This window comes from Trichomycterus rosablanca, chromosome 7 (genome assembly GCF_030014385.1).
Source record: "Trichomycterus rosablanca isolate fTriRos1 chromosome 7, fTriRos1.hap1, whole genome shotgun sequence".
In the NCBI taxonomy this organism is placed as follows: Eukaryota; Metazoa; Chordata; class Actinopteri; order Siluriformes; family Trichomycteridae; genus Trichomycterus; species Trichomycterus rosablanca.
In genome coordinates, this window is record NC_085994.1 from 37885802 (window position 1) to 37899608 (window position 13807).

At 41.6% G+C, this 13807-nt stretch overlaps 1 protein-coding gene across 2 annotated transcripts; it reads right to left on the bottom strand.

The window, feature by feature from the left end:
- Positions 1 to 1045: 1045 nt before the first annotated feature.
- On the bottom strand, positions 1046 to 12423 carry stx2b (syntaxin 2b). Of its 2 annotated transcripts, XM_062998683.1 has the most exons (11): positions 12251 to 12423; positions 9255 to 9329; positions 8423 to 8522; positions 7751 to 7825; positions 7164 to 7237; positions 6927 to 7035; positions 5554 to 5627; positions 5307 to 5444; positions 4197 to 4307; positions 1337 to 1499; positions 1046 to 1255 (listed from the first exon to the last, which is right to left on the bottom strand). In XM_062998683.1, the coding sequence occupies exons 1-10, from the start codon at positions 12278 to 12280 to the stop codon at positions 1362 to 1364; spliced, it is 924 nt and encodes a 307-aa protein (XP_062854753.1). In that variant the 5' UTR covers positions 12281 to 12423; the 3' UTR covers positions 1046 to 1255; positions 1337 to 1361. The 2 variants fall into 2 exon arrangements, with proteins under 2 accessions (XP_062854753.1, XP_062854754.1); XM_062998684.1 differs by lacking the exon at positions 7751 to 7825.
- Between the last annotated feature and the right edge of the window lie 1384 nt (positions 12424 to 13807).

The following is a 13807-nucleotide window of genomic DNA, read 5'->3' on the forward strand; positions in this document are numbered from 1 at the left end:
CTTAATCAACACACCAGCCTGTTAATAAACCAGCTAGTTAGCACATTATCATACTAGTTTGAAACAGGCCATACAGATAACTCTTTAATGTACTTAACTATGATTCTGTAAAAAAAATATCCATACCACGTTTTACACTCCTTCACCGGCGGCACGGTGGCTTAGTGGGTAGCACTGTCGCCTCACAGCAAGAAGGTCCTGGGTTTGATCCCCAGGTGGGGCGGTCCAGGTCCTTTCCGTGTGGAGTAATACAATTACTGACTGTAGTCCATCTGTTCCTCAATGGTCAGGACCCCCACAGAGCAGGTATTATTTAGGTGGTGGATGATTCTCAGCACTGCAGTGACACTGACATGGTGGTGGTGTGTTAGTGTGTGTTGTGCTGGTATGAGTGGATCAGACACAGCAGCGCTGCTGGAGTTTTTAAATACCGTGTCCACTCACTGTCCACTCTATTAGACACTCCTACCTAGTCGGAGTCAGAGACGATCGCTCATCTATTGCTGCTGTTTGAGTCGGTCATCTTCTAGACCTTCATCAGTGATCACAGGACGCTGCCCACGGGGCGCTGTTGGCTGGATATATTTGGTTGGTGGACTATTCTCAGTCCAGCAGTGACGGTGAGGTGTTTAAAAACTCCAGCAGCGCTGCTGTGTCTGATCCACTCATACCAGCACAACACACACTAACACACCACCACCATGTCAGTGTCACTGCAGTGCTGAGAATGATCCACCACCTAAATAATACCTGCTCTGTGGTGGTCCTGTGGGGGTCCTGACCATTAAAGAACGGCATGAAAGGGGGCTAACAAAGCATGCAGAGAAACGGATGGACTACAGTCAGTAATTGTAGAACTACAAAGTGCTTCTATTGAAACAAGGAGGTGGTTTTAATGTTATGGCTGATTAGTGTATGTGTGTGTTTACAGTGCAATCAGTGAAAAGGTAAACATGGATTTCAACACAATCGACGCTCCACACAAAATGTAAACAATCAAGGCACAGCTTCAAATGTGTAATGAAAAGATGTGATTGAAGTTCTGACAGATCAAGGATTTAATCCTAGATTTGATTTTATCCAGTATTTATAAAGAGCATTCAGAATTTGAACATAAAGATTCCCTCAAACAAAGAAACCATAGCAAAAATGTTTCAATCCAAAATTTAGTGCTGAACTTCTGCTCCTCTTTGGTTGAAGTCTTAGTTCAGTTGACTGAACTAAACTAGTATGATGAGGAAAATATCACAGCTCCCTGGTGAGGACAGAAAAAGGCTGTCAGTACAGGAAACACAATCATCCAATTTTCATGTTTCAATAACATGGTAATACATACAGTGGTTAGTGCTTGAGTAGAGAAATTAAGCAGGATTGGTTGCTGCCGCAGAGGACGAGGTGGAGGTTGTAGTCGATTGGGAGGACAGGCCCACAGACAGGCCGATGATGAGTGCAAGAACACAGACTATCACCACAACGATCAGAGCAAGAATAATGTATTTCTGTCACGAAAAAATGAAAATGTTAGCAGTTTATGGGGACTGAGGTCTTTCATACAGTATCCTAACACTGGTGCACCAGTTATGTAGATATTTGTGCATGTTCCTAACATGTGGCACCAATTATAAGCAAATTAAACTCAAAAAGCACAAAGCAAACAAAATGTACAGTGTATCACAAAAGTGAGTACACCCCTCACATTTCTGCAGATATTTAAGTATATCTTTTCATGGGACAACACTGACAAAATGACACTTTGGCACAATAAAAAGTAGTCTGTGTGCAGCTTATATAACAGTGTAAATTTATTCTTCCCTCAAAATAACTCAATATACAGCCATTAATGTCTAAACCACCGGCAACAAAAGTGAGTACACCCCTTAGTGAAAGTTCCTGAAGTGTCAATATTTTGTGTGGCCACCATTATTTCCCAGAACTGCCTTAACTCTCCTGGGCATGGAGTTTACCAGAGCTTCACAGGTTGCCACTGGAATGCTTTTCCACTCCTCCATGACGACATCACGGAGCTGGCGGATATTCGAGACTTTGCGCTCCTCCACCTTCCGCTTGAGGATGCCCCAAAGATGTTCTATTGGGTTTAGGTCTGGAGACATGCTTGGCCAGTCCATCACCTTTACCCTCAGCCTCTTCAATAAAGCAGTGGTCGTCTTAGAGGTGTGTTTGGGGTCATTATCATGCTGGAACACTGCCCTGCGACCCAGTTTCCGGAGGGAGGGGATCATGCTCTGCTTCAGTATTTCACAGTACATATTGGAGTTCATGTGTCCCTCAATGAAATGTAACTCCCCAACACCTGCTGCACTCATGCAGCCCCAGACCATGGCATTCCCACCACCATGCTTGACTGTAGGCATGACACACTTATCTTTGTACTCCTCACCTGATTGCCGCCACACATGCTTGAGACCATCTGAACCAAACAAATTAATCTTGGTCTCATCAGACCATAGGACATGGTTCCAGTAATCCATGTCCTTTGTTGACATGTCTTCAGCAAACTGTTTGCGGGCTTTCTTGTGTAGAGACTTCAGAAGAGGCTTCCTTCTGGGGTGACAGCCATGCAGACCAATTTGATGTAGTGTGCGGCGTATGGTCTGAGCACTGACAGGCTGACCCCCCACCTTTTCAATCTCTGCAGCAATGCTGACAGCACTCCTGCGCCTATCTTTCAAAGACAGCAGTTGGATTTGACGCTGAGCACATGCACTCAGCTTCTTTGGACGACCAACACGAGGTCTGTTCTGAGTGGACCCTGCTCTTTTAAAACGCTGGATGATCTTGGCCACTGTGCTGCAGCTCAGTTTCAGGGTGTTGGCAATCTTCTTGTAGCCTTGGCCATCTTCATGTAGCGCAACAATTCGTCTTTTAAGATCCTCAGAGAGTTCTTTGCCATGAGGTGCCATGTTGGAACTTTCATTGACCAGTATGAGAGAGTGTGAGAGCTGTACTACTAAATTGAACACACCTGCTCCCTATGCACACCTGAGACCTAGTAACACTAACGAGTCACATGACATTTTGGAGGGAAAATGACAAGCAGTGCTCAATTTGGACATTTAGGGGTGTAGTCTCTTAGGGGTGTACTTACTTTTGTTGCCGGTGGTTTAGACATTAATGGCTGTATATTGAGTTATTTTGAGGAAAGAATAAATTTACACTGTTATATAAGCTGCACACAGACTACTTTTCATTGTGTCAAAGTGTCATTTTGTCAGTGTTGTCCCATGAAAAGATATACTTAAATATCTGCAGAAATGTGAGGGGTGTACTCACTTTTGTGATACACTGTAGATATTAGGTGACAACCTTTACTATCTTACTACTATTAAGATACTAGACTGAGGATTGGAAGGACGCTGATTCGAGCCTCACCACTAAGCTGCCACTTTGGGCCCCTGAGCAAGGCCTTTAATGTAAGTCGCTCAGAATAAAAGTGCCTACTCAAAGCAAAATGTGAATGCTGTATTAGCTAGAATAAGCATCATCAACCACTTTATCATGGTTAGGGTCTCAGTGGGTCCAGCTTCACCTGGCTGCAAGGCAGGAATACCCAGGACAGGACCCCAATCCAACAAAGGGCTTCAGCAATCCACCCTTGGACAAAGCCAATCATGTCTGTATTTATTTATTAGGGTTTTAACGTCATGTTTTACACACTTTGGTTACATTCACACAGTCATGGACAGTTTTGTATCTCCAGTTCACCTCACTTGCACGTCTTTGGACTGTGGGAGGAAACCGTAGCTCCGGGAGGAAACCCACACAGACACGGAGAGAACATGCAAACTATAAATCATGTCTGTATAGACGCCCAAACGACCGACAGCACTTCTGAGATTCGAACCTGAGGCTCAGAGGTCGTACGCTAGACACCCAAGTGCCTATTTTAATTTTATCACTAGACTAATAGTTGACTGCATCTAACGACAGCTGGTTATTGGTTTAAACCGTTTAACAAAATGTGCTTTTTTACTTGAAAGGTGTAGAAATATTGCAGTGTAGTGTATAAGTGATTATCAGCACATGTCCAGACAGCCCATATATTGTTGAAAAGAAGCAGGGAAGCTAAATCAGTTAAAGTATTGAGACGGTAAAAGCCTGCAGCAGTTTAAACTCTCATAATAAAAGGTTAATTGTAAGTAGTATGATTTTAAGGGTGCTAATGTGTGTTTTCGTACCCGGCGAGCACTCTGCTGGTACCTCTTAGCTTTCCTAATTTCCTCTTTACCCTTTATTACGTAGTCTGCTGCGTTTCTTACATTCTTCTCGATGCTGTAAATCGTGTCACCCTGTAAACACACAAGAACAGTCATTTCATTACTGTAACCTAAAATATCACCAAATGTAGGAAGAAATACAAAATACAGTCCAGAAGATGGAGTCACCCCAACATTAGCTTGTTGGACATCTTATTAAAAAAACAAGGGCTTGAATATGGAGCTGCCCCCTCCGTCCTGTAAAAGCTATAAAAGCCTCCACTTATTCTTAGAGTTTTCACAAGTTTCCAAACATTTTAGAATTTGTATCAAATCAACATGAGGGCAATGTTGAGAAGGCCTTGGTCACAATCAATGTTCCAATTTATCCCAAATGTGTTCAGTAGAACTGAGCTCCTGCACAGTAAGCACAAATCTGTGAGCACCTGTGAAACTTGAATATAAAAGGTGATGTTCACATACTTTTGGACGTCACGGTTTGCCTCAGATTCGTAAACTTTAATCTCCATCTACGGCATGGATGACATTAAGCGGCCGCTCAGATGGCGCGGCGGTAAAGTACGCTAGCACACCAGAGTTGGGGTTTCGAATACATCGTATCGAATCTCAGCTCTGCCTTTCCGACTGGGCGGCAGCATGAACAACGATTGGCTGTTGTTCAGGGTTAGAGGGTAAAAAAGTCGGCTCATAGGTCCTCATAACTGGTGCGACTGCGGCCCCTGCTGGCTGACTGACGGCGCCTGCACAGGGCTGAGGAATAATGCTGGTGGGGGTGTGGCCCTCCGTACACAGTGCTCGTCAGTGTATGAACTCGACTCGTGCAGGTGAAAAATGCAGTCTGTACTGACTGTACGTGCCGGAGGGGGAGTATGTCAATTAAGAGGCGTCCTCAGTCAGCGGTGAGGGGTCGAATCAGTATAGAGGACGCGGTCAGGGGAATTGGACATGACTAGATTAGGGGAGGAAAAAAAAAGTAATGACATTAAGCAGTAAGTAAGTTGTGTTTTCCTCTGAACACCCTGCTTTATTTTTCCAACACCTTTTTAAAAAGCTTAATAAGCTTAATCGCACCTGCATCTCGACCCGACTGGCCATGTTAATGAATATGTCGTGGAGCTCTCTGATGCTGGACTCCAGCCGAATAATGTCTCTGTGTCTCGACTCGATCTCGTCTAAAGCCTCCCGAGTGACCTGAGAGTCTGAGATGATCTGAGAACGAAGAAATGCTTCATCAGCAGACTGACCAGCGTCCACCATTAAACAGTGATGATAAAAACGTTGCAGTGCAGGTTGATCAAAGTCTTAATTTTAAACTCACATCCGCTGTGAAAATGGAGGGGTTCCCGCTCTCTAGCATGTTCTCCAGTTCCTCATTTGTGGTCATCCTTCCAGCTGTAAAACACATGCAGACTGTAAGTAATCTTATAAATAAAGTAGCACAACACTCGTGAAATACATGTTTATTTATCAGCAGGATGCACAACCACACTGTACATGAACCAAAATTAGACTACACTCCACGGGTTTTCACTCTACTAAACATAATATTCACTCATGGATTGATTTGGTTGATGATTGGCACTCAGGTGGCACACTGGTAAAATCTTGCTGGCTAACTACTGCTGAGATCCGGGCTTTAAATCTTAATCATTATCGGCTTGGGGGGCTAAAAGCCTAAATACAGGGAGGGGCACTCGTTAGTGGGCTTTCAGTGCCAGGTCCCAAGCCTGGACAAAAATAAGAAAGGCCACCCAACGTAACAACTGTGCCAGTTCACGTATGTGAACCAGAATGATCCACTGCAGCAACCCCTAAATATGGGGGCAGACAAAAATGATCTTGGGAGATAATAACTGGGTTCCAGATTTTTATATAAATTGAAAAAAAAAAATCTTCAGTAAACTAAAAAATATAGTTTAGTACCAGTTCCAAACATTCAATCACAAAAAGGACCGCCGTGGCAGAGTTTTTCCCCATACACGTGTCTGTAAACTTCTGTCCTACTCTGTTCGTTCTCAATCCCATGAGCCACCATCCTCATCATGCCGCGCTGTGGTTTACCTGACTCTCCAGTCCTGTGTTACCCCAGTAACGCCTACTACAGAGTCTCAGGTGACAGAGAAGCTTGTCTCATGTGTCTCACGGTGAACGAGGAACTCGTTCTCAGTTTGGAAATCAGACACAAACGGACTCACACTGAGCCACCATTTACACACATCCAGGTGGCATTAAGTATGTGGACACCTAACCATGATGTTGTTGACCATATTTCTCAAAAAACAATTGAAATTAGAATTTAGTTGACCCCATTATGTAGGGAATAGCTGGGAATTTGTGCCCAATTAGTAGCACAGGGGCATACTGAAAGAAGAAAAGGGCCTTTCCCAAACTGTTGCCACACATTTAAAAGATCTGCTCAATAAGGAGTGTAAATGTGACGTTATGTTCTGCAAATGAACAAAGGTACACATTTAGAAGCATAAGATTATGATTAGGGAAAAAGTATTTAGACATGAATTCAATGATTAGAAGACCTAATAAACGTAAGTGGTTGGGTTCTTGTTTTCCACTGTATGTGCTATAGTTAGTTTCAGTGTATGGTTGTGCTGGAAAACTATGCAAGTATGACAGTGTAAGCGAGGTTCTGATCCATAATGGAGAGGTGTATGTGTGTGTAGGATTGTATCTTACTGATCTCCATCTGTCTTTGGATCCTGGTTTTGCTGCGCTCTCTGAAGGCCACCTGAGTCTCGTTGTACTCAGTCATGACCTCCACAAACGTCCGAGACAAGAATGCATGCTGCAAAGAGAGAAGCAAAATCGTCAAAGTAAATAGAAAAAGCATATAGAACCACAGATACCAGTACCTGAAACCACAGCAGTAAAAGAGAAAAGATTGATTGGCGATAAGTGAACTATATTCTCTACCTGAGTTCTCTGAATGCGCAAGCTTACTGAGCCTCCTTTAGTTTGGTCCTCTGAAGGCATACTCTGCTGCATGGCTGAAGATTAAGAGAAATAATCACATGTCTAAATCATTCATAATCACCTAGAGCTAGAATTAGTAATCAAACAGCCTTAGCAATCAAATCTGGTCATTCTAATAAATATGTTATATATCTGTTTAAGAGAATATCTGTTATAACATAAGAGTTTATGTCTTATTTGGTAACCCTGACCATACTGGCTTAGAACTTTGCAAAAAATCCTACATAACAGTCGACCAGAAAAATAGTTTTTTCTGTATACATTAACATTTTTATTACGATAAAACCATTTACCCTGAATCCAGTGACTTTGTGTCAGTTCCCTTCACACTGTTTACTCGTTCATACACCAGTTTTATTTATTTTAATTTAGAACCACTATTTATTAATTGTTTCAGAATTGAAATATCATAATTTGTGGTTTTCTGGTTTATGATGGTCAAATGAGCTACAGCTTTACTAAATTAACACTGCATTGTCCTCTTTGCACACCCAGCCTTAAGTTCCCACACAGATATTGTAACTCACATTTGAGTTTGGTCTGCACCATGTTGGCATGTTTCTTGATTTCGAACATCAGCTGTTCGAGCTCCACTTTAGTTTCTGAAAGAACAAAACATTCACATTACAACAGTGTATTGTTCTTTACATCCAAAGTCTTGGACCAACCATGTGTGAGCCCTGATTATGTTTAGGAAGACGTCCATGACAGCAGCCTTTGATGCACTACTTCAGATTTCAGTCGATTGTTATCAATCAGGGTTCTTGTTTTCTCTCTGAATTGTGAACTGATTAACTTGATAGCTATTTCTTTTCCTGAGGATTTATTCATGCTGTGGGGAGTTCAGGCCAGGAGTGTAAGAACTATGAGTGGCAGAAAAAGAAAACACAGATGAAGTGTGCTGGACTATATACAGTATATATAACATTGAATTCTACGAACAGACACAGTGTGAATAATTGTATTTGTATCTCCATATGAACCGTCCTTGTGCAGGTAAAAAAGAAGCAATCAGCTACTGCACACGTGCCAGAGCGGGCGTGTGTTAGTCACGGCTCTCCTCAGTCAGGAGTGGAGGGCTGTAGCAGGAGAAGCAGCAAAAATGCTACTGCTTATAAATCAACGAATCAGAGCTGAACACATCACAGTGTGTTTAGTGTATGTTTGCTGTGTGGTTGGTGCATGATGAGTGTACCCACTCTCATCAGGGTTTGGTGCTGAGAGGATGGTGCCATGTTTCTTCTTCACCTCATTCACCTGTGAGGTGATCTTGTCGATGACCTCTCTGACTTCCTTCACCTGAAACACACAGTCAGAATGCTGCCAAAGTCAATTATGTGGACACGCATTCTTATTATTGGATTTGGGTAAAAATTATATGCTGTCAACTTTGTGGCAACACTTTGGGAAAGGTCCTTTTGTGTTCCAGAATTATTGTACCCCAGTGCACAAAGCCGAGTCTATAATGACACTGTTTGACCAGTTTGGTATTGAGAAACTCCAGCAAACAGCACGGAGCCCTGACCTCAACCCCACTAAACAGCTCTGGAATTTACATTTTCAACATTTAGCAGACGCGACTTACATTACAGTTACAGTATATAGTCTAAACAAATGAGGGTTAAGGGCTTTGCTCAAGGGCCCAAAGGCAGCAACCTGGCAGTGGTGGGGCTTGAACCAGCAAGTTCTGATTACTAGCCAAGTACGTTAACCTCTAAACTATGGCTTACGGCTTCCCGGAATTAATGTGGAATGTTTTTGTCCAACCTTACAATAGTTTTTTTGACTGAATGACCACAAATTTCCACAGAGACACACCAAAATTGTGTAAAGCCTTTTGTAGTAATAGAATGGAGCCTGTTACAACTTTACAGGGCATGAGTTTGAAAGAGGATGTCCAACATGCTAATGGACAAAAGCCACTACATTCTCTGGATTTAAATTATTTATGCAGCTATTTTTCTGTGACTGAATAATTGGAACAAGTCTACCTGATAATGTGAATGTAATTGAGCAATGTAATTCACATACGTTCCTGAAAAAGTCCTCCATGAAGCTGACGTGACCCACAGGGGTGGTGATGATGACATCTTCCTCTATACTTACCTAAATCAAGCACAGTTTGGGTTATAAATCACATCACACAAAGTCACTACACTAACTTATTCAGCACAAGTAACAACCGTATCCTGGTGAAAGTCAAGTTAAATCTGGAGCCTAACCCAGTAACACAAGGTGCAGAGTGCCAGTCCCCTCAACAGGAATTAAATGCCCATTTAGTTATTTACACTCACTCACACCCCAGGGCAATCAAAGCCACCTACTGACATACTTTGAAAGATTGAAAAGAAACACACACTATATGGACAAAAGTATTGGGACAACCCATCCTGGGACTTCAGATACACACATATATATATATATATATATATATATATATATACAGTGTATCACAAAAGTGAGTACACCCCTCACATTTCTGCAGATATTTAAGTATATCTTTTCATGGGACAACACTGACAAAATGACACTTTGACACAATGAAAAGTAGTCTGTGTGCAGCTTATATAACAGTGTAAATTTATTCTTCCCTCAAAATAACTCAATATACAGCCATTAATGTCTAAACCACCAGCAACAAAAGTGAGTACACCCCTTAGTGAAAGTTCCTGAAGTGTCAATATTTTGTGTGGCCACCATTATTTCCCAGAACTGCCTTAACTCTCCTGGGCATGGAGTTTACCAGAGCTTCACAGGTTGCCACTGGAATGCTTTTCCACTCCTCCATGACGACATCACGGAGCTGGCGGATATTCGAGACTTTGCGCTCCTCCACCTTCCGCTTGAGGATGCCCCAAAGATGTTCTATTGGGTTTAGGTCTGGAGACATGCTTGGCCAGTCCATCACCTTTACCCTCAGCCTCTTCAATAAAGCAGTGGTCGTCTTAGAGGTGTGTTTGGGGTCATTATCATGCTGGAACACTGCCCTGCGACCCAGTTTCCGGAGGGAGGGGATCATGCTCTGCTTCAGTATTTCACAGTACATATTGGAGTTCATGTGTCCCTCAATGAAATGTAACTCCCCAACACCTGCTGCACTCATGCAGCCCCAGACCATGGCATTCCCACCACCATGCTTGACTGTAGGCATGACACACTTATCTTTGTACTCCTCACCTGATTGCCGCCACACATGCTTGAGACCATCTGAACCAAACAAATTAATCTTGGTCTCATCAGACCATAGGACATGGTTCCAGTAATCCATGTCCTTTGTTGACATGTCTTCAGCAAACTGTTTGCGGGCTTTCTTATGTAGAGACTTCAGAAGAGGCTTCCTTCTGTGGTGACAGCCATGCAGACCAATTTGATGTAGTGTGCGGCGTATGGTCTGAGCACTGACAGGCTGACCCCCCACCTTTTCAATCTCTGCAGCAATGCTGACAGCACTCCTGCGCCTAGCTTTCAAAGACAGCAGTTGGATGTGACGCTGAACACGTGCACTCAGCTTCTTTGGACGACCAATGCGAGGTCTGTTCTGAGTGGACCCTGCTCTTTTAAAATGCTGGATAATCTTGGCCACTGTGCTGCAGCTCAGTTTCAGGGTGTTGGCAATCTTCTTGTAGCCTTGGCCATCTTCATGTAGCACAACAATTCGTCTTTTAAGATCCTCAGAGAGTTCTTTGCCATGAGGTGCCATGTTGGAACTTTCAGTGACCAGTATGAGAGAGTGTGAGAGCTGTACTACTAAATTGAACACACCTGCTCCCTATGCACACCTGAGACCTAGTAACACTAACAAATCACATGACATTTTGGAGGGAAAATGATAAGCAGTGCTCAATTTGCACATTTAGGGGTGTAGTCTCTTAGGGGTGTACTCACTTTTGTTGCCGGTGGTTTAGACATTAATGGCTGTATATTGAGTTATTTTGAGGGAAGAATAAATTTACACTGTTATATAAGCTGCACACAGACTACTTTTCATTGTGTCAAAGTGTCATTTTGTCAGTGTTGTCCCATGAAAAGATATACTTAAATATCTGCAGAAATGTGAGGGGTGTACTCACTTTTGTGATACACTGTATATACACATATAGATATTTAATATATGTCCACTTTGGGTGTTTCTCATTTCCCTGGCATTCTCCCCTGGCTTTTACTTCTCTAGCATTACTCTCACATCACAAGGTTAATAAATACATACAGAAGAGAAAATTTCCAGACGACAAGATAAAGATTCTTTTATCATTTATATTATCTGTGATCCTGTAGCAAGTGAATATCTTTCTGTATCACCGTACTTGATTTGACCTCTTAAATCCTTATTAGAGATAAGGCAAATAGGTACGATAAACTTCATCCATTTACTTTTCTCTGCCTACATAAACAAGGATAGTTTGTTCCGATTAGATCTCAGAAAGCAGATCATTTTAATAAAAAACAAACAAAACCAGGTCTCATAAATTAGAATGTGTCTAAAAAGTGCCACTGTCCACATTTGAGCAGCTTTACATATTTTTTTTGTCAACATGAACATGTAGTCAAGCTTTAAGGTGCTGATTTTGGAGCAGGTGTAGCTTAAAGTCTGTGGTGAAGAGCTTGCTCATCTGTGGACAGTGATACCTGGGTTAAAAAAGCTTGGAAAGAGAAAAATAATTTTAATTTTCAAAGTCTGCACATGTCCCTTGCAAGTGTAGAATTTCAAACGCACATATTATTGTTGTTACAAAATTAAGTTTTGGACAAATAAACTCTATTGTAAATAGAAATATCATGAAATGTTACGTATTGGGGCAAGCGAACACCTGAGACCTAATCCTAAATCGTTCCTACATCCCTACACAAGTGCACTACGCATGCGTCAAAATAGCGGCTTTTTATTTTCTACCTAGTGCACTACATAGCAAACAAGTGCGACATTCGGAATTCAGCCCACTTAGCCTACCTGTAGCTTAGCAAATAACACTCCGACATGTTTTATAATTACAAAGCAGCTTTAAATATCAACAAATGTATTTACTTACCGCTTTTAAATCGGCTAACCGGTCCCTCATTACACTTCTTTATGAACACAACATAAACTTATCTTCTTCCTAACAGGTCCTACAAACACAGCGGTCCGTCCCAAACCAGCACAGAACCATCAACAACTAACATGAATTAATCACCAAACTACAGTCAGAATAAATAAACACAGCAGGTAGATGTTTAAAGTTAAAGTGATGCAAGGAGGAGAAATGGATGGATGAAGACTGAAGCAGCAGCAGTAGGTGTGGAGGAAGAAGCGCTGCTGTTGGTGTCCAACACGCACAGTGACTATAACTGCAGACTTCTCTGTGCCCAGGTAAGGACTGGATTGACCGCAACCATCAGAAGATCATCTGAGTACAAAGCACATAAAAACTAGTATTTTTGTCTGGATGGTCTTAGCCCTGAAAACAAAGTCTGCCATTATTTAGGTGCCACTGTCCATAATGAGTGGTGCAAAATTGCCCCCTTGAAGCTTTTTATTTTGATCACGTGCACAAACAAGGTCTCTGAAGATTATTTTTTATTTATTAAAATTTTAACGTCATGTTTTAGACACTTTGGTTACATGCATGGCAGAAACAATAGTTACTCTTCACACAAAGTGCATCAATTCAAGTTTAATGTCAAACACAGTCATGGACAATTTTGTATCTTCAATTCACCTCACTTACAGTAGTGTTCAAAAAAATAGCAGTGGTTTTAAAAAAGTGAATAAAGCACAAAATCATTATGATAACTTTTATTTCCATAAATGCAAATGCACTGAAAATACTCCACTTTCAATTCTAATTCAAAAAATTAACAAAATTTAGCCAGTTTGTGTTAATCCTTTACAGAAAGTTAAGAAAAATGAATATTAGGCTGTTCAAAAAAATAGCAGTGCCAGCATTTTTCTTTAAAAACTCAAAAAATGTATCTATAAACTGAAAAAAATGTTTGAGGTTTAACTTTACTTTAATATTTAACTAATAATAACTAATATTTAGTGGCATAACAATTGTTTCTGAGATCTGTGTTGCATGGAGTCGACCAACTTCTGGCACCTCTGAACAGGTATTCCAGTCCAGGATGATTACACTACATTCCACAGTTCTTCTGCATTTTTGGGTTTTGCCTCAAAAAAACGTGTTTCAGGGGATTGGGCTGGCCACTCTATTACCTTAATCTTGTTTGTCTGTAACCAGGATGGTTTGGGTCATTGTCATGTTGAAACACCCATTTTAAGGGCATTTCTTCTTTGACATAGGGCAACATGATCTCCTTAAGTATTCTGATATATTTAATCTGATCCATGATCCCTCTTATGTGATAAATAGGTGTAACACCATGGTATGAAAAACATCCCCATATTATAATTTTGTACCACCGTGCTTTACTACCTTCACAGTGTACTGTGGCTTGAATTCAGTGATCGGGGGTTGTCTGACATACTGTCTACGGCCACTAGACCCAAAAAGAACAATTTTGCTTTTACCAGTCCACAAAATGTTCAGCCATTTCTCTTTGGACCAGTCAATGTGTTCCTTGGCAGATTTGAATCCATTCAGGAC